The sequence below is a fragment of the Solea senegalensis genome, linkage group LG10 (assembly GCF_019176455.1).
Source record: "Solea senegalensis isolate Sse05_10M linkage group LG10, IFAPA_SoseM_1, whole genome shotgun sequence".
NCBI classification, from domain to species: Eukaryota; Metazoa; Chordata; class Actinopteri; order Pleuronectiformes; family Soleidae; genus Solea; species Solea senegalensis.
The window spans coordinates 8,709,805-8,735,599 of record NC_058030.1 but is presented as its reverse complement, the minus strand read 5'-3'; the positions used below and the strand labels follow the sequence as shown (position 1 = coordinate 8,735,599).

The 25,795-nt window shown below is 41.1% G+C and overlaps 1 protein-coding gene across 7 annotated transcripts in view; it reads right to left on the bottom strand.

Moving 5' to 3' along the window:
• LOC122775378 (unconventional myosin-IXAa-like) overlaps nt 1–25,795 on the bottom strand; it is a 120,650-nt gene that overhangs the window by 32,713 nt on the left and 62,142 nt on the right. For 6 of the 7 annotated variants that reach the window (XM_044035211.1, XM_044035214.1, XM_044035217.1 and 3 more), the window contains exons 5-11: nt 23,889–23,988; nt 21,728–21,781; nt 16,483–16,580; nt 15,125–15,251; nt 9,218–9,307; nt 4,183–4,299; nt 3,200–3,334 (exon numbers count right to left, since the gene is read on the bottom strand). In XM_044035211.1, coding sequence (XP_043891146.1) covers nt 3,200–3,334; nt 4,183–4,299; nt 9,218–9,307; nt 15,125–15,251; nt 16,483–16,580; nt 21,728–21,781; nt 23,889–23,988 — 721 coding nt within the window. The remainder of the gene's footprint in view (nt 1–3,199; nt 3,335–4,182; nt 4,300–9,217; nt 9,308–15,124; nt 15,252–16,482; nt 16,581–21,727; nt 21,782–23,888; nt 23,989–25,795) is intronic. The other variant, XM_044035215.1, reaches the window with a different exon arrangement.

The window sequence follows — 25,795 nt, the reverse complement described above, 5'->3', positions numbered from 1 at the left end:
AAAGCAACTGAAAAGGTCTTGACTATTTTCTCTCGTCTCTAATGACGTCAGCGTGAAAGTAGAATAAACCGCACAACTTAATTCACATTAACACAAATCAGTAGAACTCTGGCAATCGTCCACCGGGAGTTTACACCAACCTGCCTCGGTCGGGGCCCCCGACTGCTCAACCCAACCCCAACTGTTGTCTTGTCAAATAAACTCAGGAACAGCAGAGAGCCAAAGATTTGAAGGACCCCAGTGATTTAAGGATAATAAACATGAACTCTGCTCAAACAATATAGGGCATCGTTCCCCGAGGGCGAGCGTCACATCAGCACTTCCACAGTTATTAGTTGAACATAACACGAGAAGAAAACGTCACGTAAGAAAGCTCTAATCAAAACAAACATATCCATCAAGGAGCACCTGCTGTCACAGAATGAAAGATAACACTAAGATAATACTGTAAAAACAACTTTAAAAAACCCATAATAATTAGACTCTAGACTACTCTAAATACAAAAATGTTAAAACATGAGAAAACATACATGCGTTACATAAATTGAAGTTTATACATGTATGTCCAGTCTATAATCTGACCAGAATCACATAATGCTTATTCATGCAGGTGTCTATACAGTCTATAGTCTAAAGTCTACTTTACGATGAATTGGCATTTAACCGTTTTGTAACTAAGTACACATGATGTTCTGCTGTGTGTGTGTGTGAGTGTGTTGCCTTAGGCCAAACTGTCAGAGACTGATAACAGACCCATTAGTGTGAGCAGATCAGCAGTTTGTGATCTCCATCAGGAGTTAAGGAACGTTACAGCTCTCCCTCACACACACACACACACACACACACACACACACACACACACACACACACACACACACACACACACACACACACACACACACACACACACACACACACACACACACACACACACACACACGCTGCTCTTTTTCCCGTTTAGCCTTCAGCAACGGGCCCACCTGCACAGTTGCCATGACCAATCACAGTTCAGCAAGAGGAAGACGACAACTGACAGCTATTGTGACACAGTCAAGCTGATTGAGATTCATTGCAAATCCCGCCCCCGCCCCCACCCCGCCCCATCCCACTCCCTCTGAGTGCTCCCTCACTTGTTCTGCGGATGGAAAAAATACATGCACACAGCATATTAAGTGGTTTGGCAGTTGGTATCTGAATAAATGAGCGTAATGAATACATTATATGGCTGGTCAGGGATTAGTGGTGCAGTAATGGTCTTTTTGAGTGAAAGAGAGAGTGGCAGAAGGTGGTCGTGATGCCGACGATGATGATGATGATGTCTCTCTGTGACTGTGAAAGTAGCTACAGAGGAATTAAAGGAAACAAGGAGAATGCCGAACTAAACAAAACGGTTACCAATATCAATGCAGTGGAATACGGGTGTGTTGTAAAATGTAAAAGACAAAAAAGAAACAGATATTAAAGCCTGCGTCACACTAGAGGTTTTTCAAATGGGGACAACCACAGACGCAACAACCTTAGTAACCGATTTTCAATGTTTTTAATCCTGAGAGACCACAGACTAGACGATCCAGTCAAGACGCAGGACCACACACTCGGCGTTTAATCACGATTTCAGGGAGGAGATTCCAGGGATTTGAGATCTCAGACAAACTCGCTTGATTTAACGTGACTTCAGAATGTAAACAGACATGTGATACGTCTTGCAGGACACATTAAACAGGCAATTATTCTGTTGCCATAAACTCACAAGTTTGTCCTCATCTTCTACCGTCCACCTGAGGCTCAGGAGAAGCTCTTTACATCCTCGTAGCAATGAGGGTAGCCCGGTCAACTCACTCTCATTGGTTATTGTGAGGTTCCGCTCACACCCCAATCACTGTTTCAGGCCGGAATCTGGCCAATTACCCTCTAGTCTGGGTCAGGCTTAAGAGGCTAATGAAAGCTAAAGTGCAGTATTTCATGGTTGAACCCTGGTGGAGGTTGTTGTGTCTCACAGAACAGTTCTGAAGAACCTTATTATCACACAATCTTCACTATTACAGGAGAAGTGATTTGTCCTTTATCCAGGAACACAAAAGCTTTGCATTAAAAACACAGGAGTGGGTAATAATAATATCAGTTCCATATGTTGTAGGAAAAAAAGCAAAAGCAGCTCGTTGACAGGTGTGGAGCAAAGTGATGTATGTGGTGTTAACAGCAGGGATACTGTTCATCATATCATATGCTTGGGCTCTCGTCTAACTTACTTTTTCTTTATGAGGTTTTTGGACTGCCACTGTGTGCAACGACCCTGTCTGAGCTCGCAGTATAAGTTCAGTGTGTGTGCGTGTGTGTGTGTGTGTGAGACGACTTGACGTACACACTTGATATCTTCCTCCACCTCCACAATGCTGCGGCTCACTGAGTTATTGTGCTCTCGAGTTCCTGCTCATTTCACATTGCGGTCGCTTCATGATTTCACCTGACAAATCACCTGTGATTATGTCATAAATATGGGAACAAATGTGCGTTATAGAGTAAGCTGCATGAGGACGAGCGCGCATACGCACAGTACAGTACGTCAGCTATAATATTATGTCTTGCATAATAGTACAGTCTAGTATAAGTGGTTTGCATAGGTCACTTTAGTTGTTGTCAGTTGGGACTAAACACTAACGTCTGGGGTTATTAAAGTAAAAATGTAAAAGCGCATCCATTGCTTAAGAAAACACAACATTATAGAATCATCCAGATTATATAATGATCGGAAGGTGAGAGGACCTAACTTAACTGTAGTATAAGTTATGTTCCTTCATTGTCTGCCACTTAATCCTGCATAGAAGTAAATTAGGTAAGTACAGCGTGTTCAGCCTTACTGCACTACAGTCAGACCCTTTCACCGAAGAGGAAGTCTGTCGCTTTTCAGGAGAAAAAGGAAGCTATAAATGCCAACGCATTACTCCATCATCAGCAAAATCAAACAAAAGCGTGGCAGCATTTCTGAAGAATGTGTAGCAGCCACAATAACACAGTATGACGCCAGTGAATGAATCGACGTCATCACATACTCAGACACAGGAGAGCACGTCACAGTGGCAGAAAAGCATAACATCTAGTGATGTGCTATCAGCAGCTGGACAATACATGTTGTCAGAGAGGAGAGGGAACGAGGGGAGAGGAGAGGAGAGGAGGAAAGGAAGACTTGTAGTGCCTCTACCTGTTCCAATTTAAAGATGTGTTGGTTGAAGTAGTGCTGAAGTCGTTCATTGGCGAAGTTGATGCAGAACTGTTCAAAGCTGTTGTTCTCATAATCCTCAAAACCAAAGATGTCTAGGACTCCAATGGAGAGGATCTGGTGGGAAAACACACACACACACACACACACACATACACATATATTATTATCGTATATCTACATATTTACACAACCACTGCATTAACTGTCATGGACACTGTAAACATCAGTACTATCATCATCAATATTAGTGTGTTGCTTTTTACATCCCATCCTTAGTAAACCCTGTGGCCCTTTTGTGTGTCAAAAGGATTCATGTCATCATATATTATGTTAACAAGCAACATTTAATTATGAAATGGGCTGTGAAATAAACATACCATTTAAATTAAATGTATTCTGCAGTGTTTTATTTGTCTCTGAAGGACATTACTTTTTTTTTAATATGCTGCCATAAAAACATACAGTATGTGGACACACGGTGCATGTGTGATCTGCTGTGTGCTGCACATAAGCACAGTGACCTTGACAGAAAGTGCAACCTCATTGACCCTCTGACAGAGAGAGAGACAGAGTGAGAGAGAGAGACAGCGACTGTACTGGGGTAATAGTGGGCCACAGGGAGTAAACTGAGCTAAGGGGAACTTGATGCCATCTGCCCAAATATTCCTGACACACACACACACACACACAAATTTATCTTCTTATCCTTTGAATGTTCCCACTGGGTATGACTTGCCAGCTGCCACTTCAAAACACAAAGACCGACACAGACAGACAGAGAGAGGGAGAGATGTGGTTGATGGACAGACAGACAGACAAACATAGACATGGTGACGTATTTGTTATTTACATCTTTCAAAAGAAAAAGATGCAAAACACGGATCAGTTGGGCCCACCCACAGATGCCGTGTGAGAAAACACGTCACCTCTCCTAAACCATCACGTGTGTTTTGGTTTCCCACCTTTGAACTGTCCTCCAGGTCCTTGTTGTTTAGCAGGGCGTGGTTGGTCCTGAACACGATCCAGTCAAACAGTGCACTGTACAGTGACTTGGCCATGGAGTCCCTCACAGTGCCCGCCTACAAACACACACACACACACACAAACACAGAGCATGGTGGTTTATCCACAGATGAAAACATAAGGGATTTTCTTGACAAAACAAAGGGGGCCTGAGACTGTGTTTTACATCTCACTGCCTCATTAAGGACACTCCCCTGTTCAGAGGCTACAGAGGGAACACGTAACTACCAGTCAAACACTTCAACACTCCTCTTCTTCATTTGCAGACCAGTCAGAATATCAGTCAGAATATAGCCCCTTTTCCACTAGCGCTACTCAACTCGACTAGCCTTGGCACGGCAAGGTTAAGTTGCATTTCACAAGAATCAAGCCCAACAAGGCCGAACTGTAGATCCGTTAAAAATACTTAGTTTGTGCGCGTCGCGTGTAAAACAAAGTCACCGCAGTTTCATGCAGCCGTGCTGTGGTGACTCCGCCCACGTTGAGGAGGTGCTATATTGTAATGGAAAACCATCCAAGGCAACCGAGGCAAGACGAGCTGGGGCCATAGGGGTCACAGGTCAAGTAAGTTTATTTTAATTGAATATTTAACTGAAGGTCTGTCACATGTGGACGCCTGTTGTCGCCATTTTATTGCAGTTCAGACGAGTTACAACCAAAAAAATTATCTATTCAGTCAACAAAAATGTAAAAACACTCCTCGTGGGACACTGTGAACCTGATCAGGCCTTCACTGCGGATGCATTCTGTGTGAAGGACTGTTTGAAACGCTGCCTACTGAGGCCACATGCGGCCAACAGCCTTGACAAAGCTAAACCATGCATTTTAAAAGCTGCTTCTTGGCTCGTGCATTATTGATTGTTTGTGATATTTTTAGCAGACAGGCCTGTGACGTCCCCCTCTTCCCACAGAGTTATGTAAGGTCGGAACACATACAGAAATAAGAACTGTGATTTAAACGCTTCAGTAGCTGCTCAAAGGCAGATCCATCGAGCATTCACCGTCACTGCGTTTGCTGTGGGATTCAATCATTCACCCACAGTGAGTTACATATGTGGAAACTATAGGAAGAAAACAGAGCTGGTTTTTCTACAAGGCCACCCAAGAAACTAACAAAATAATCAGCAGGACTTAATCAGATGTTTTTGTAAAGTGCAATGATCCAGGCTGTTAAAGTAGGTCTTAAAATGGTGTTTGTGAAAGTTATTGTTCCCTCTCTTTCCATCTCATATGCTCTCTCTTTTTCCTAAAAAAAACCACAGGGGGTGTGAAACACCAGCGTGAGCTCACACAGCTCGTGGCCGACCAACGCTCCTCGCTGCAGGACGTTTTTGAGCGCGTGTGTTTTAATCTGCATGTGCTGTTAATTAGTGCATGTGTGTGCACGTGCGTTTTATGTATGTTAACTGATGTAAACACCTCTGCACTCTCCCTGTGAAGCTTCCACCACTTTAAAACTAGTGTCTAGTTTAAATATCCTCTTTCACACAACACGCACACACCTCACCTGAACCCTGTTAGTCTTTTGAACAGGAAGTTGGGAGATCATTTTGATATACAAGTTCCCAAGGGGAGATAACCTTTCATATATCAAGATGGGGGAGAGTAAGGCAAATAATTCCTTTATTATAATTCCTTTATTATATTTTGTATTGTGTACAAAATGTTACTGTTAATAATGGGTGAATTAACATTAAAAAAAAGGTTTTTCCCAGAAGCAGGTAAGGGTGAACTGTGTCAGCCATTTTTCTTGAACTTGCACTTGAACATAAGTTACAAATGGGAAAAATCAACCTTCCGATAGCACGTGAAGGCAGCATGAGACCAAGTTACTTTTATATATTACTTTTATTTTATTTAGTAGGACATGAAGAGTTGTTTTTCATTATTTCTCTAGTCCTTCTAAGGTCTCAAAATATGACGTTATCAAAGCGCTAAGACTGTTCCATGACTACAGTTTAATGTGTCAGTGAATATGCGCTTTCTAAATGAATCTACAAGCACTGAATGTGCAAATTAAAGTCTGTTTTTTTAATAAGTGGAGAAAGAGAAAGCCAACCACAGTTATTTCTATCTCTGCACAGATATTGAAAATATAAGTCTTCCTGTTTTCTACCTGTTTTGACCAAACAAACTCCTCACAGCAGCTGCAGTGAAGTAGATTACTCAATATAAATAATGCAGACCTGTTTGAAGCCTGAATACGCCCTCAATCTCTAGTGTCCTTGAATAGGACTCGGCAACAAAGACAGTCGGAAATTAGAGTCCAGATTCTGCTTCTCTTTGCCAAGCACAGTTTCCCTTTCTGAGCAAGGAATAACTTTCATATTAAACTGGAGCCAAAACCCAAACTACTGGTAAAGAGATTCATCCCAGTGTCCAGCCAAAGTATTCAGGGGATATTTCTACTGAGTAGAAGCCCAGAGTTCAGCAGGTCAGTCCCCTCACATAAATCTGTCCGTCTCATCTGTAGGTTGATGATTTTTGTGTTTCAGTCTGTGTCGTCCAAGTGGGAAGAAAAAAAAAAAACCCGCCAACATGAGCCAGGTTCTTTTTTCCCCCCCATATTTGTATATAAGTGGGCGTGTTATGGATTCCACAGGTGGCCTCAACTCGCTCTCATGGCCCTCAGTTCGATCTGGGCAGGGCTTTGCTTTCGCTATTAGTGTGTGTGAGTGAAGATAACGGCTAAAGGTTGAACATTCGAGTTGGGTTTTAAGGTTAGAATCAGGTCAACCTATAGTTAGGAAATGACATTTAGAGTTGGTTGAGGTTAGGCTGAGGAAATGCATGCAGGTTTTACCACTGTCAACCACTTTAATCCCCATTAGTTTACCTTTGGGATTCTCTGTAGGATTTTCTTATAAATAAGCAAAGTAATATTTGGTTTTAACTGCATTTAATTAATTGCATTCTGTAATTAATTAAATGCAAAATACAGTTTTCAGACCATTTTAATACCAAATACAACACAATTTAATCCCAAACAAAGTCCGTTTAGCGTCAATTTCTCTTTCAGCATGACTTGTACCTGGATTAACAGCAGAAAATGGATGGATAAATGGACTGATCGAAGAACTACTAAACAAATAAGATATTTATTTTAAGGGTAAGGGCTCATAAGTTATGGGGCAATGATAATTTTCTTTTTTCTAAGATAAATCACTGCTGAAGCAATACAAAGGGCATTTAAAGGCATTTAAAAAGAATATACACACATACTTGTATACTGTCATTTCTTTTCAGACCCATAATTGCTTAATCACACTACATTTCTGAGTGCATTGGCACCATCTTATTATCAGCATAAAACACATACAACTACTTTCTTCTAATCCTGCTCTAGGTTGACTTGAATCCTTAATTAATCCAAAGATTATTTTTTGTTTTACAGGGACTTAAAAGTCTGTTTTATTTTCTCCAAGTGGTTGTAAATCACAACCTCTATTTATCCTTTCAATATCAGCCTGGATTAAGAAGGACACACGAAAAGGGCTGATGTTTTCCCGTCCTGTGCAGGATTGGGTTACAGATCCGGTGTAGAGAAAGTTAATTCATGAGTCGCGTGTGACTGGAAGAGAGAAGACTGTACGAGAGAGAGAGCGAGAGACAAACAGACAGACCCTGGATCTGGTTTCTGGCCTCTGAACTGTATATTCCAGTGGAGGTTGTACATTCCTGAGACAAGACCACATGACTACAAGGATGGGGTGTGCGAGAGCACGAGCAACCATTGTTGGGATAAAATGAGCCATTTATCAGAGGCGGATGCTGCAGCCGAGCGGTGGAGGAACAGATTATCTATTTCCTTTCGCAGACAAATATACCCTGTGGCCACACGCAGACAGTCTGTGGGACAGAGAGATAAACAGAAACCACTGAATATTAATGACAGACACATCAGAGGAGCCTATGTAGGTCAACGGAGGGATCCTGAAGGTACATTTGTGCAGCGTGTTAGTCCAGAGGGTCTGGACAGGGTTAAGTCTCGCTGTTGTTTAACTCGACAGGAAACAGGAAGCCGCAGAGGAAGAGACTCCTATCAAAAGAGCCTTAGACAGAAGAGGTGGAGGCTGGGGAGTGCCACAACAAACTCCTCAGACAGGCTCCAAAGCTTGTACACACACACACACACACAAACACAGAATCTCCCCTGCAGCTGACGCACTTCATAACAAAGAGTTTGGCTCCACTTGCCTGGAAATGACTCCTGCTCTACCTCCAATAACACACAAACCCTTTCAATTATTACTCAGCAAAGAAGAAATAAACTTCCCTCTGTTTAAGTTTTATATGGTGGTAATTAGGGATGAGACGACAGCACCTTTCTGTGCCCGATCCACTATCTACAGATACAGATATTAGTCCGATACAGTCATTTTAGCCATTTATGGTCTAAGCTGTTAACAACACATTTGTGCCGTGTCATTTCAAAGTCACAGTCCTCCAGCGGTGTAACAAATACTGTTCTCCCAAAAAGGAAGAAATAAACAGCCCGAACATGACTCAGCAAAAATGCTTTTGCTGATTTGTATTCATATTTTTTACACTCCGTGCATAGTGAAGCATGTGACATATGAGATTGTATCGGGTTTCACGTTTCTATCTCTCCGATATCTGATCCGGTGATTTTGACCCAGTATCGAACTGATACCGATTCCCATCCTTAGTAAGGAGGGGCGTACCAGTAATAGGTGATTCATTTGAAAAGATATTTACTCATGCTGTGGAGACCTAAATCTGTTTACACAGACACATTATGGGGACAAAAAAGCAAGTCCCCATAACATAAATGATTACATTTTGAGGTGAAGACATGTTGTATGTTTAGAATGAGGTTAGAATGAGGTTAGGGTGAGGCCAGAGTAAGTCTCCAGAAAAGAAATGTAAGTCAGTATAATGTCCTCTGAAGTCATGAACCAGACACTTTGTGTGTGTGTGTGTGTGATTCAGGTGTGTTTATGAAATGGTTACCTCGGCGAGTTTGTAGGGCACGATGAGTCTCTCTCCGACAGTCACGGTTTTCCTGGTTGTCAGCGCTTCAAGTAGCATCTCCTCTTTTACCTGGAAAAAGAAGGCGAAAACAGAGAGACAAGAAGGATCAGGATCAGAAAGATCCTGGGCAAGTGGAAAGGAATCTTGGCTTGTAACCGGAGGGTTGACGGTTTGATATCCAACCCCCATTGCTCCCCTTCTAGGACGGTTTCTAGTCGAGGATGGGTTAAATGCAGAGAAGGGATTTCCCACTCGGGGACTGATAAAGCTTTAATTTATTCATTGATTTATTTATTTATTCTGTCACTGCAGAATAAAAACCCTCAGTAATTGACAGGCGAAGTGTTGATGAGACACATTTTCCTGAAAATAATATTAACAGGCACTAAAATTAAAAGCATTGTTGACACATGGCAACCCCTGACAGCAAAGACTGAGATTATACAGTACTTTGTCCTTAGGACACGACAGAAAAAAACTATTTTAACAAGAAACAAAACATGTATGAAAGGAAAAGGAAGTTCCCTGGTGAATTATCTTATTAACAGGGTAAATTAAATGATATAGACGGAGCTGGGGCATGTACAAGAGACAAAGCATGTCAAATATCTAGACCTTCAGCCAAGAGTCCAAATTATATCTGACATTTCTCGTTTGACAAATGTCTGTGTCTTTGGAATGTCGTGCCCTCCGCTTAACAAGTTGGCGCCTCCGTCTGTGAACTCAGACACGACAGAGGCCTTTCACAACCACAGAACAAATTATACAAGCATCTTCAAAGACTATAGAGGAATTCATATGACCAATAACATTATGTATAAAAATATACACAACTTTATCAGAGGGACCAACAGTAAATGATGGGCCCTGTAGTCAAATATCATCGAGAAAGACACCGACAGTGTGTCAGTGGTTATGCAGCTGACGCCAACATGTGAGAAATATAGACTGGGTTTTATTATTCGTGTGCTGAGAATCTGAACCCTATTAAAGCTACGGTCTGCAACTTGGTTCTTCTTCTTTTAAAAAAAAAAAATCTTATTTCTTGAAACCTTCTTCACATCCTAATAACATTCAATAAAAAGAATGTTATATGTTAAAAAGAAACCATGACACCAAGGGCAGGGGTCTCAAACTCCTGACCCGCGGGCCCCATGTGGCCCTTCAATTGATTTCATGTGGCCCGCCACTTGTGCTCTTTTGTTAGCACCTGGCATAATCATTTCATAATATTTTTATAATAATAAAACATTATGTATCACATTATTAAACACAATCAATAGTCTATTCATTTAGTAATAAATGATATACATATAAAAGCTTGTTCAGTGTTTTTTTCTTCTTTTTTTGTCTGTTGCTGCTTTTTATAGATTCATTTTGCGTCATAAATATGTTTTAATTGTGAAGTATATGTCATTCCATATCAAAAAAACAACTCTTATTTTGTTATTTTCTTATTTATGCTAACAGCTTTTTTTTTCACTCGAGTGGCCCCCTCACGACCAGACTCGACGTCTGTTGGCCCTCAGTTCATTTGGGTTTGAGACCCCTGGACAGGAGGGTGGACGAGTGTAGTCGACTTACTGATCGAAGCTTTAATGGACAATCAACAGTCCGTTTTCCGTTAACACTCTGATATACATATTATATTATCTGCAGGGAGCAAAGATAAGCAGCTCTTTCTTTAGTGTTTGATCGAGACGTTTGTCAGTTAATCAGAGAGCTGGGCTGTTGTGTCAGTAGACTGGATTAACAGGTTATATAGCTGGAGTTCCTCTATTGACTTTAACATTTCCAAAATGATAACACAACGTAACGCCATGACCGAACATTTATTCCATCCCACCAATCATCTACTCTCTAAATGGCCCTTTCATACTGCAGTTGACCACGCTGGACACAGTCGGCTCTGTGTCCTCGCACCACAATGTGTCCTTGCACGGACTCTGAACTTTGTCCCTGACGAACCACACATGACAGAGCCACACCGGGAGAAGCAGATGTCATCGCACACATCACCATCCACGGGGATTATGGGAGTGGGCCGGACAGCTGCTGTGGAGATCACGTGTTTGTGAGTGAGAGTCTTTTTGGGATTGTCTGATCTGATGTCTTCATAAAGACAAGGGTGTGTGTGTGTGTGTGTGTGTGTGTTTCTGAAGTTTAGCGCTAAGATTTGAATTGTGGTTAAGTTAAGGTAAGATTTAAGCATCAACTGGTTAGGGATAAGGTTTGGTTACGCTATTCAAATGAATGGAAGTTAATGCGAGTCCTTGAAAAGATCCTGTGTGTGTGTGTGTGTGTAATGAGTTGGGACGGTGGGGGCTCCCATAATCAGACTTCATTTCACACCCCCTGGTAATCCATCCACTAAGAGCAAAGCCTATTCAGCAGCCTGCTGATTGGTCTTTGGTCTGTACATTTTTATGTATTAGTCGCTTGGTAACAGGCTTTCTGCTCCATTCATGATCGCTGCTCTAACACCATAATACACAGATGGTTTTAAGCTCTGGTTTGGGGTCAGTGATTCTGTTCATATTTTTTTTTTATCTTTTTGTCCTGTGAGGCTGATTCTGTGAAAACAAATCTTTCTATTACTTATCTTTTCTATCACATTTTGTTTAAAGATGTGTTTTTAACGTCATTTTTGCAGCTAGAGGTTTACAAACGATTTGAGGGAATTACTGTCCTGGGAGAGCTTTGGTGGCAGAACATGTATGCATGAGTGGTTGTGATGTATTAGTGACAAATGCACACAATGAAATGCAAAAACTAGAGACAGCACACTGGTTAACTTGCAGCTTAGAAGTTAATATTTCCTTCCTTACTCTGTTGATTCATGAGGTCTGCCCCAGAAGTTACAGCTGTCATACATATGATAATATACAAATGTGTATACCTCAAGATAAGACAATACATGATCCATGATACCAATAATATCATGATAGAACAATTCTGTGATAATATGATAATAAGTATTTTGCACGACAATCATAAGGCGATAATATCACAATATCTGTCCAACTGAAGGAAACAAAACATCTGTGAAAAGTAAAAAGTGCAGGATTTCTCTATTCATTCATACAAAACATAGAGAACAAAGTGCATAAAGTGTATGTATAGAACGTGGATGAGGCATCTCTTAACGTAGCTTTTAAACTCCCTCTTCTTCAGTCAGGTAACATCCACTCAAGCTTCCCCCTCACACATTTGAGCAGCACCGCTGTGAGGAGACATAGAGTAGCGACGCCCAGCGAGTGAAACTGGCAGAGACTGATTGCTTTAGAGCGCCTTAGTTTATTAATTAAAATATCAATATTTGCCCTGGAATATAGATTCTTGTGTTGCGTGAGGAAGGACAACAACCAAAGCGATATTTTGACATGTCATGAAAAGGCTTGAATATGCTTGAATATGAATATGGATTTTCATAGATTTAGAGAAATTTTAGAGTACACTACAAAATATGTATATTGTAGTGCAGAAAGGTTACATATTATATAAACTCAGACTTTGGTGGGACTAGTGTGCAGAGAAAAGCCATTCTCTCTGGACTGGTGTCCTCTACAGCTCAGAGGGTCCAGCGCATCAGACGTCCATCAGCCCCCGTGAGCTCCACTTCCTCCTCCAGGTTCACGTCCACAGGAAACAGGCGGTCCCCACCACTTATGTTCCCATTCATGCATCAGTTCACACTCGTGTCTCACAATCAGTTCTCCTTGAGCGGCGTTTCACACCAACAGGAGTGAGAGCAGTGGTTCACATCTAATCCCGTCTAATACAGGGAACCATTATTGAAGTTATTGGTTATTCATGCAAATTAAGACCCCACTTACGCCAGTACTGTATGTGCACTTTGTCTGAGCTCTTTCTCTTAGAGTGACTCCAGACTCGCATGACTCGGGAGAAAAACTGCATCTATTAAACCTTGACAACCTTCTGTAGCCATTGTAAAAGTAATACAACGCAGAATCAATGAAGTACTGTTGATGGTTCCTGTCTGGTCTAATACCAGCACCAAGCAAATTAAAATTATAATAGTGATTAAAAGGCACTTTAGGTGTAAACCTCAGCAAATACAGTGCATGCTTATTATTTTTAGTTATTTCTTAGCGTCAGACTCCATGAAACTGATAAAACCATCACATGTATTTCACAGTCTGGACTGTTGTTGTTTAATTGTCACTTTTTTCTCTTTGTTCTAGTTTGTCAAACAGTGTCCTGGTTTCCTTTCTTTCTTCTTCTTCTTCACTCTCATTACCTTTAATATGCCCCTCGGGGCACATAGTTGCTGCCTGTGCACCAGCTTATTCACATCAATATAACCTTGAACTTATAACACTAAGCCCTGAGCATGTGGGCAGCATGTGGCGGAGAGTCCGATACCAGTGAGGATGCTAATGAATGGGGACCAAGTCAGGCTCCATAGTCATAACATCCCCACGGTGCTGTTGACAGGAGTCTCCGGCACACTCTGGACAACAAACACATCCGCCCACCGAGGGACAGGGGGGAGGTGACACCGTCCCTCTGTCCCGACGTAAATCAGAGTGGACGATGAGTTTATGTTTGTGTGTCAGAGATCTTTGTTTAGCATTACAGTTCAACCCACTGTCAGCTAATTATATTTAGTGGCATACACTCCCGATGGGACAATATCTGGTTAAAAGCAAGAAAATGTTAAATAAATATATATAATTTAATCTATTGAAATATAACTTTGCACTATGAACACATTGACTTGAAAATAAAGACTTTACAAATAATGGATAAAATGAAATAAATAGTTACAATAAAAACGACTTCAGTGCTTAACTTAAAATGACATAAACCACCACCCAAAGCCACAGCTGCCCTAAATTAACAGCACTGGTAATTATCTAAATCAATGTTTATGTTTCTATAATGGTTAATACAGCAGTACATAGAAGCTCTTTAACCCAAAGGATTTCTTTTATTGTTTATTATATTATTGTTATCCATTCATTTTAGAATTTACTGTTTTACAAAAAAAAACATAATAAAGCACATGATTATCTCTTGATTAAGAAGTCTAATTATAGTTATTTACTTTGTTTAATTTGTTTTAGTGGTTGAATGTTACGCTTGGTTTATGTGATGCCCAGTGAGTCAGCTCAAATGTGGGGATAAAAAGGTGAATTTAGTTTGTTATTAACTTTTAAGTAAGTTTGTAAAATTGTAAATGTAAGTTTTCAACATGAAAACATCGAAAAGTTGAGTAGAGTAAGACAGAGATTTAAATAGAACAAAATGTCAATTAAATAATTTAAAATAGAAATGTGATAATAGTAAGGATTTGCCTCGGTGTCGGACACGTTGCTATGACAGTTTAAATATGATGTAACCATGTGGGTTTCATTGGGAGAACAACAGGTTGTTCCTCGCCTACGCACAACACGCGGCAAAACAAGAGCTCTGAAAATAGCTTCTGCACGTTGAGAACGTTGTGGAAGTGCTGGACGGTTGGAGGACTCTTTAGGACGTGAAGCACCTCTTAACTTCTGCTGTCACCACAAGCTGTGCTTGTGCACCGAGAGCCATTTTGTTCTGTTTTTTAAGTCGGTGGAGTTTTAATGATCTTCAATGCATTTGAATGTAATGGAATCACTTTGGGAGACAAAAGAAAGCATGTCGGGAGAGAAACTAAGCCCTGTGGTAAAGCCCTGGTCCCATTCTTCATTTTTATTATCCCTCAAAGTATTCAGTGTCAGCAGACAAAACACATTGTCTTTTTTGACTCAATGGATGTGGGTACTTTTTTGCAAAAACATTTTTGTTGCAACATAGAATATGTGGATTTGGACTTTGTACTGATGCTGAGTAAATGTGAGTTAGAAGGAGGGTGACACGGATCACGCTGCTCACCTCTAGCAGCTCTGAGACGATGGGCAGGACCTCGGGGTTGCAGATGTCGATTGAATCGTCCCTGTAGGTTTTCTTCTTGTAGCGGATGTTGCCCAGGTGGAGGATTGCAGACAGCAGGGAGAAAATCCTGATGAAGACGAAGAAAGACACTTTTTGATCATGCATTCGTGTTATTTTTGGGAAAGTGAAGCGCTGCCTCATTGAGCAGGATTTAGAATAAAGTACTTTTCGACATCTCTGTCTACGGATGGCCTGATGTACATACCAATACCTGTCCAACACATTTTCTGCACTGATGCATTTAGCACTGAGCCATAACCAGCCATTTTACAAACATAAGGCTAAATATTCTACTCTCAAATGAAGAAATAAATCACTACAATGTGACGTAGTTAAAAAGAACTGCTGCTGCTTTTGCTATTCAAACACAATTGCACTTGAGTGTTAAGCTTCTTTTCTTTTTTCAGCTTCTTATCTCCCTTTACAGCCTGTGCTTTCCGAAGCATTTAAGTGAGGTCAGATTTAACATTTTTGACCAGTAAAGGACAGATACTCAGAATCGTATCATCTCTCATCCCTGCACCAAACATATGCTGAAAAAATCCTTTAGCATCTTATTTCCCTTTAAATCTTGATTCTGAATTCTGATTGAAGCTGCATACTCGAGACGCGAGCAGCTGATTTAAACCCCCGCAGCTACATCTCCAGTCACCAGTGTGTCAAGCACCACCCTCACTGGACTCATCTCTGATGGTGAGGAGTGCACTCACAGGTGGGAGACTGATAACAAAACAGTCAAGATGGTTGTACACTTCAGGAACAATCCAGCCCCACTCAGCTCTGCCACACTTCCACTTCCTGGGCACCATCATCACCCAGTTCCTCAAGTGGGAGCTGAACATCAGCTTGGACTTGTCCTTGGCCGCAGCGAATCATTTATTTAGTGGCGAGAGAGGAATTGTACACTTGCAGGACTCTGAAGAGGGCCGTTAAGATTGTAGCTGGCAGCAGACTGAGGTCCATCAGGACCAAAACCAAGAACAGCTGCTGGTCTCCTCAACCAGGCCAGGGTCGTCCTCTGACTTACATTCCCCTGATACTCTGGATTTTGCATTGTTTTCCAACTGCTAATTTATCAATAATCTGAATTATAAGACAGAAGAACAAGAAAACAAGATACAACATGCTTTAAGTTTGTCTCAGTCTGTGTAACCACATCTGCTGCGCTGGAAATCATTCTCCAGAGGAGATCTCTGCAGAACTGCAAGTCCTCTGATGACATTTCAGACCCTGACTCTAAGCGACAGCAGGACTGAGGCTCTGAAACCATTTAGTCATTTACAGAAAGCGCATCTTACTGTTTGCGCGTGGTGGGGAGGAAGCCGACCATCTCCATGGCCAGCTGTAGCCGCTCAAAGTCGTGTTTCAGATCCTCTCCTTCCACGGTGAAGCAGTCCTGTTGGTGTCAGGCGGAAACAAACAAAGACGAGAGGGCGAGAGGGAGGGAGAGAGTCAGTCAGCATTACTGTCACGAAGGATAAAGAATATATGACACAGCAATGTGACCTAAACCAGCAGATGAGAAGAATCCATGCAGTTCCACTGCACATGGCGAGGACCTGATGCTCTGTGAAAATGATGGATGTACAAACTCTGTAATGTCCTGCAAAAGCTGACAGATGTTTGACTACAGCACACTGTTCCATGCACAAGCTGCACACCTTTAACAAAAACAACACCTGATAATGACTTTTTATGGAACATTATAATCACAAGCAGGACATCATTTCTGCTCAGATTTTAAGAGACCCAGGTCACATCCAAGACTTCGAGTCCTAAACTGATTTTGCCCCATTTGTCCGAGGATTTACATTGGCACAAGATATTCTCTCGTTATTATTATTACACACAACCTTATCACGTTATAACAAGAAAATGAATGACCTCATTATGGCATGATTTTATAACATGTTGAATTATCACTTTAAATCAACATAAAATGTGTCATGATATAATGAGATCAATTATGTCAAATTATTTGTGAACCATTTAAGATCTCCTTTTATGCTCTCCTAATCCTGTGATACAGGATATAATTTAGTTTGGACTTCACTGTAAACTTGCCAATTTGAGTTTAAATCCCATATCATAAACGTTCAGGAAGAGGAACACTCAGTCAAAAGTATATTGTGAACTCCGACACCTCTATTCTGAAATGATCTAAAGAAAACCCTGTGTAGTGTTACCCTGTTAAAGGAAACCCTGATTTAATGATTGTTGGTTTATTCATGAATGAGTTATTCAGTGACTATGATATTAATAAATGAGCACTCTTTGCATGTGTGTGTGTGTGTCTCCTCCAGCCCTGCAGTCAGGTTAGCTTGTCTCCAGCAGTGAACGTCTCTCAGGCTGTAATTAGCACATACCACAGCAACCGGCCAGCAAGCGAAGACACAAGAACCCATAATCCACAATCTGGATTTACCTCTTCAACATTCAACACGCCTCTCTGCTTTCCCCATTGTTTTCCTTTGGTTTAAAACTGGTCTGAGCCAACAAGCGGCATATTTCTCCACCGAGCATCTCCAACTGCAACACAGGGGTTTGGATGCGAGTGACGCCGAGACCCAGTTTTTATAAATTGCCAGGTATTTTGACCTCGGTGCCAGCGCAGCACAATCTGATATGTCGAAGCAACTAGAGAAAATAAAGAGATCCGATTCTGACTGGTCGTAAGAGAATACATCAGTGGAAAACTGAAATTGTAGCTATTGGTGCGAAGACAAAAAAAATACCGAGCGCGAGTGAGGAGCGATCCGCTTCCATAATTTGAAACAAATATTTATCGCATGAGAATTTGAACCTAAATTTATGTCATTTGACACATTTTTGGTGCAGAGTTTAAGTTTTTCATTTATGCTCAGATGGAAACGGACAAAGCCATAAACTGGACGTCTTCTGTAAACAGAACACCAGAAGTTGAAGACATAAGGCAAAGACAATGGTAAAACCTTTGTGAGAGACTTGGCGAGTCAAAGTTAAGTTAAGTTGAGTTCTGTGCATCCAGTTTCAGTGCTCTCTGCCGTTACTTACCATGACCTATCCATGATTCATGGTGAGGCACCCGCTTGATAGCTGTTGTATTTTTTCCAAAAACAACATGCGACCCCATCACGAGACATTCCACACGACCAAAAACCATAGACACCCAAACAGGCACAAAATGCACACCCACAGCAGAACCAAACACCAGACTGCACACACCAAATACAAACATCCAGGAAATGTTTGGTCTTTGGGATCTTTGATCTATTACTGTTTTTTTTTTGTTTTTTTACGTGTCACATTGGTTTATTTTTCTATTTTCGGGCTCCAGACTCTGGATGTGGAATCTGTGTCCTCCAGACTGTATGTCACTGTACAGAGAGCCAAGTGCCTCCACTTGGTGCAGTGTGCTCCCTGCACTGCGACCAAAGGCAGAGAACAGAGGTTAAATAGGCCGAAAAGGCTTGTTCCACGCTCAGACAGCTGTCAGGGAGCTGCCGAGCCTTTTCTGTGTGTTTGTGTTTACACAGTGACATCATTTCACAGATTGGTGAGGTCACTGATTGACCCTTGAGAGAGACAGTGTGTCAGCATACTGGGATTTGGGGGTGTAAGGGAAAAATAAAAGAGAGAGACGACGCTGGGGAATAAAAAAAGGACGATGCAGAGACACCAGCTGTGTTCAAGGAATAGTTCCTAAAGTGTTATCTCGCCTTTTTGAAACAACATGAACAGAAACACATAAATCAAAAATGTTTTGATTTTCTGGAGAGTGGTTTGTGTTTGTGTTTCCAAATTTAGTTGGTGAGCCGTCATCAGGGTCATACCACACAGACAAGCTGTACTTTTTTTCCACTTAGTAACTGCTGTTCCAAACCGGTGGGGCCAGTGTTATGATCTGGGGTTGCTGCTTGGTCAGGTCTAGGTTTTGCCCAAAAAAATCACTCAAATATAGTGGTTGATATATGGGTTTTTGGGAATATTCCAAGACGACACCGTCAGGATTCATCTGGCTCAAATTGTGAAACAGAATACATCATTTTGAGTCTATTAAGAATCTTTGGGATGTTCTGGTGAAGACTGAGCACAGCTGTACAAATCTCCCATCTCAACACATGGTCTTGGTGAAATTAATGTTAGAACAATGGATGCGTGTCAGAATCAGGCTTAAGGTGGTCCAGTGAAATATTAGAAATATTAGAGTGTGTGATTTTTTCTCTTTTGGCCAGACATTGCACTTCAAGTGTTACAAGAGGTTTATCCCAAACCTTATTGGAAGCAGGTCAAATGAAAGCACACTGCACAGCTGCAATGCTCCAATAAAACCAAAAGTCATTTGTTACTTTTCTGTTAAGAAGAATAGTGTGAATAGAATGAGCTTTTATGTCATTATACCTGCGTATAATGACATTTTGTGCGGCTTTCCCTCAATAGAACCTGCATACAAGTAATAAATAAGACAAAATGGAAATGTAAAAAAATGCACCAACTAATAAGAGAATAGAAAATCCACTGTATAAAAATTGCACACACAACCAAGCTATGGTGTGTGAATACTGAAGCTTCAGAGGCTTTACACAGCAGCAGTCTTATAGTACTGTTAACAGTTCATGACTTCATCTCAATCTTATAAACACACTTATGTAATGAAATGTGGATTTGTTATTTGTTAACTTTTGGGAGCTAACGTGCAACTTACTGCTTCTCTAAAGACAGCCACCAAAAGTCTATAGAAATCTGTTGTAAAAATAATCCCGACCTTCAATTTATTCAATTTTGCCAATATGTTGCTAAATATGGTAATTTCATGGAGTAATGAGGTGCAGATTATCCTGTGTGAATAGCCTGTTAACCCAAAATGACGACACCTTATGAAAGGTGAGCATTTGGCACTGAATTGTGACTAAAACTGGAAAAAAAGTGTTGTTTCGAAAGTAACATAATCCAACACAATCTAATCCCAGTGACCAAACATTACTTCAGGTGGAGGCTGGCAAAACAGGGATTAGTTCACAGAGCAGTGGGACAGCAAACACACACGACATGGAGCACACACTGAGAGCGAAGCTGCACAATGTACAGAATGTACTACACACAGTCGGCCTTTTGAGAACTATTCAACTGTGGGAGGAAATTATGCTTCTTCTAAAACTACTATTGGTTTGCTGTTTCGAATTTGTTTGCTGACTTTATTTAAATTGACCTGCCTTCATGACTTATTCTTCTTTGGTGTTTTACAGTAGCTGGCATCTGAAACGCTGCATCACTTCCTTCTTCCTCTGCGTCGATAACTAGCCTTTATAGATGAATGATATCAATGTTAATGTTGTTAAATAAGCAGCTCCAGTCGCTGACCTCACACCATGACATACACTTGCAGTGAACATAAGATGACGTAGTGATCACTGCATGATCAGGGACAGAATACAGCGCACACTCACAAAAATATCTTGTTTATTTTAGATATTTTATCGGTAATATCTAAGCGTCCACCGGAGTAGGATAGTTTATCAGAGAGTTGAAGATATGAGGGTTACTGCAGGTGTGGATTAACGTCCGCTTCTGCAGGTTTCCACAGAAATATTCAATCTTCCATATACTCTTTCTTCTCTGAGGATTTAAAGTGTGCAGTGAACTCTGACGGCTGCTCATTCTTGCAGAAACCTTTTCTATTGCCATGGCGGTGTAAACACAACAGAGTCATGTGACGTACAAAACTGTATATACTCTCATCACATGTGTATTTCATTCTTAAAGGTTAATCTATGCATTATAACTCCTCGCCCTCATTTGAAGTCTGAAGCCTAAGACTCAAAACCTTGAAATGTTTCCACATTACATTTAAGCCCTCTATCCGACATAACAGAGTAATCAACAACACTTTTGCATCAGTCCATATGATAAAGTCTAAAAAAGTCATTTAAGGCTTACAGTATGTTATGTTTTAACTGTTTATCTGACTTTTATTTTAATAATATTGAGTTGGCTGCTACAAACTACCTTTTTTTTACTCTGGGACAAAACCTCGTTGTCTAGACAGAGTGAAGCTGAGTCTTCCCTTTAAAGAAGATGTTCCATAATTTAAGAGCCATTTCCTAGAAGCAAAGCATCCAAAGCCAAATATCAGTTTAAAGGGATTCCTTCAAGACATTGTATATCATACTGCCATGCTACTTGGTTTCAAAAGAAAATGAGAACAATAAGAACGTGTTTTCCAAACTTTTTCCTAGTGATTCTTCAAATACCCACTTGAAATGAAATCCTGAATTTAGAAGAACAAAGACTCCTCGAATCCAATAAAACAATAACATTAAGGAATCCTTTTAAACCTTTCAGAGGCCGTTTTTCATGGGAGCACAAGCAGCTGAGGTCAGTGCAGTGTCCGTCTATATCCATTCCACTCAAAGCAGATGTATGTGCGTGTGTGCGTGTGTGTGCGTGTGTGTGTGCACAGCAGCGAGACAACACGACAAAGACTGGCACCAAAAACCCAGAGTACCACGGCACACCCATGAGCACAGACGCACACAGACAGCTCGTCATCCACGTAATACTGACCAGCTCGCTCTCATAGTAATTGTCCCAGTGGAGTTTGTGCGATTTCTTTGTCATCTGGAAGCAAGGCAGAGCGGGGGTTTAAAAGGCATTGACGACACACACTTTCAGGAGACTCAGAAACATTACACATGCTGTTTGTTCATATGTAGGAAAAACAATCCTCACACAGGCACACAGAATAACTGAATCCAGGATGTGACCTCATCAGAAATGACAGTGGTTTGAATTTCAGAAACCACGTAATCCAGATCAGTGTCTGACGACTCATTGTTTTGGGAATGCATAACCCATTTTTTTTTTTTTCAAATATGTCAGTATTCAAATCTGCTGTAACAGAGATTTAATTCACTCAAAAAACGTCGATAAAAAGGTGTCCCTGGTGTCTTGTGGTTTTTTTTAAACATTGTTGATATCGTGATTTTTTTTGTAGTAATGGTCATATTTTATAGGCTGGATTTTTCCACGACACAGTTCTAGCACTACTCGGCTCAGCACGGCTCGACTCTACTCGTTTTGGTATCAGGCACTTCTTTTTCTATTACTATAGTCCCTCCTCAATGCATGAAACTGCCGTGATGTTACTTTATAAGTGACACAAACACACAAACCATTGACAAGCAAAACAACTCTTTTCGTTGTACTGAATGATTACAACGAAATTAAAAAGATTAGTTCAGTACTTCCTGTATGACCAGAACACAGTCACTGAACTGAAATATGGCGGCACGATCACGATCGCCAGCTTTCCGCAGTGCTGTCGCTAAATACGCCAGACTCCTATGTTAAATACTGAGATTTTACACATTTCCTTGCGAAATGTTGGAGATTAACACATGTTTTCTGGATTTTTTTAAGTCTTTTTTAACTAATCTACAGTTCGGCTTGATTCTTGTGTCGGACGTCGAGCTCATGACTCTTCCAGTGACGGCTCTGGTTCTCTGACCAATCAGTGACCGGCTGTCTGTTGATGTCACTTTTTAGTATCGGCTCAGCTCACTTGAAACCTCGCCAGAGCAGGTACTAAAAAAGCACCAGGTACCAGGTACTATCACTATGATAATAAGAGTAGAGTTGAGCTAGGAGTGTATAGTGGTAAAGTGCCATTGGTCCTGTTTTTTGGCATGTGAGCCATAATGAGATACAAAACTCCATCCATCCGTCCGTCCGTCCGTCCATCCATCTATCTATCTATCTATCTATCTATCTATCTATCTGTCTATCTATCTATCTATCTGTCTATCTATCTATCTATCTATCCATCTATCTATAATAGTTTTGCTCCTCTGTGACAGTGTTTATGTGAGCAGTGTGGGAGTGTCTGTTTGTCAGGAAGACATAAACAAACAAACACACACACAAGGAAAAACACATGTGACCGTCAGCATCCTCTGCACGAGAGGAAGTCGTGCCAGATTAACTCCCGAGTCCTGCTGTTGTCATGGAAACAGAGCTGCATAGTAACAGGCAGCCAGCGAGGAAAGAAGTGGGGGTTGTTGTCGTGGGGATTGAAGGGGACAAAAAAAACTGTTTTGGGGAAGCCAAACCAGAGGAACAAAGAACATTTCTGTCTCTTCCTTTATTTTACCATATGAAGGGGAAATATGAATCCTGCTACACATCTGCAGCCTACAGTCAGGGGGTTTGGGGACGTACACAGCATGCTAACACATCCACACACACACACACACACAGGGCACACAAAGATGAGGGATTGAAATTATTTGGGCTGATGAAATCAGTGCTTTGGAGCGTTGGGAAGTGTTCCCGTTATGATAAACACGTAAATAAGATCCAGCAGACAGAAAGGGAGGGTGGGGAGGCAGAGACATTTCTATCATCTTTAACATGTTTGCTATTATTGGTCATTCTCATCCGTTACTTATATTAGGGATCAATGTTACAGTGATTATACATGTAATTTATATATAACCGTAACCATAACATTACCCCTATATGAAACAGAGATAAAAACATAAATCCAAGTCATGTTGTTGCAGCAGGTTCCAGCAACGACAACCTTCTTTTCTTCACACTGATTGGTAAACACAATTGTTGTTTTCAGGAGCAGAATTTATATCATCAACACACAGTGCAACACAAAATATCTTCATGTTGATTAAGCATAGTTTGTGTGTGTGTGTGTGTGTGTGTGTATGCTGACCTGATTGAGGTAGTGATATTCCTCAGGTTGAAGAAGGTGGAAGGATTTCCTCTCCTCTTCACTCGCTCCAGCCAACAGGTAGTAGAACACATGATAGTTCCTGCAGCCGCAAAAACACCCGTTAATCACCAGACGCACACGCAGAATATTTGAATATTAGAAATCCCCTCAGAGGTGAACTGAGGACGACAGTTTTCACAGCCGACTGCGTGCCTGAAATGGCTCCAGTTAGCGCTGTGGAGCAGAGCGCTCTCTGTGTGTGCATCTTCTAACAAACAGACCACATCTTTGACCGTGCAGGTTCACCTTACACAGCAGCAGTGTGGTGTGTGGGCCCGAGGTAATAAAGGCCTTTGACAAAGGCCGAGGCTGTGGTCAACGCACTGAGACGTAATTCTATTACGGCTGGAAACAAGCTTCACTTCTCTGCACGGGCACATTACGTGTTTGATGGAGTGTCGGAAAGTTGGGGGAGTCCAGGGAGAATACTAAAAAAGTCCCAGAGTTTAAGTGGTAGGTGGGAGGATTATGTTTCATTATTTTCTTCTGAATCGCGTTACACAATGTGTACATTACATTACTGACGGTCCCCGATGTCTGATGTGTGGATCAAAAATAATAATAATACTAATAAACTGTCAGCTCAGACAGCAGAATTAGCCCCTTGCTCCAGTGATGTGGCCATATCTATAGCTTTTATTTTGAATGTAGGACAGTATAGGCGATTACAGCGTGTCCACAGCAGCTCATGGAATAGTGTTGTGTTTAGTTTCAGTTTGGCAGTTTTGTCTGTGGCAGCTGATAGAGGAGCAGATGGCTTCAGATGGAAAATGTGTCACGGTTTGTGTTGTTCCAGAGAGTCTGTGTTCATCGCCCTGCACGACTGATCACCGACACACAGTAATAACCATGCACAGTTAAAGTCCAGCCACAGTTGTAGCTCCACAACACCATTACATTCGTATTCGTCTACATTCGTCTCTGTATACATTCACTGGCAGGAAATTGATGTATTGAATGGAATGTGCTGCTAGGTGGCAACATGTCCTAGTTAGTATTTGGCAGTTTCCAGCAAACTTATTACGTCACAGGTGAGGGGTGGGTGAAAATATTGATTTGGTGCAAGACAATAATCAATACGCCAGGACAAATATTGATATTTTAATTGACAAATTAAGGTGCTGTAAAGTAAATAGTCCACAAATGTAGCAGCCTGGATTTTGCCATGTTTTCTCTTCTTTTCTTCACCTTCTCTGTACTGGCCTCTAGGTATGGGCCACATATGGGCAAGAAATGATATCTCGATGATAACAATATTTAGTCAATATCTTTGATTTGAATTGAACAACTCTTATTTTCTTTAAACGTTAGTGTTCAAGTCTAAATTCAAAGACTTGAATGACAGTGTTGAACTGCAGGTAAACATTCAGATGCTCTACTGTGAGGTTAATTGTGTAGCATAATAGCAAGAGCAACCAGTCAGTGCGACAACCGCGAACGCAACACAACGGAGCAACTCGTTTTGTTTTGCTCGGTTTGTGGCAGCGCGACATCAAACTTTGTATGAGAATAGACTGCGGGCGCTGAAGAGACCCCAGTCGCGGTTATTTTGCAAACTTACTGTACCAAACACGCTGAATTACAACATGCAGTTGTCATTCAATTGTACATTATCAGTGTGAGTTTGTTGGGAGGGGAATGCTAACTCCAGCAACAGACAGGAAGTTAGCCAAAATAGCCAAACATTGCTCACAGTAGCTTTAAATTCTGCAGTGACACTTTTTGTTCAGGAGTGAAGTTCTTCCTGTTTACTCTGCTGCCGTCTCTCACAAGTTTTGAATGAATGAAACACATTTAGTATGAAGTAGACACATTTTCACAGCCATTGGCATTCGTAGTGTTTGTAG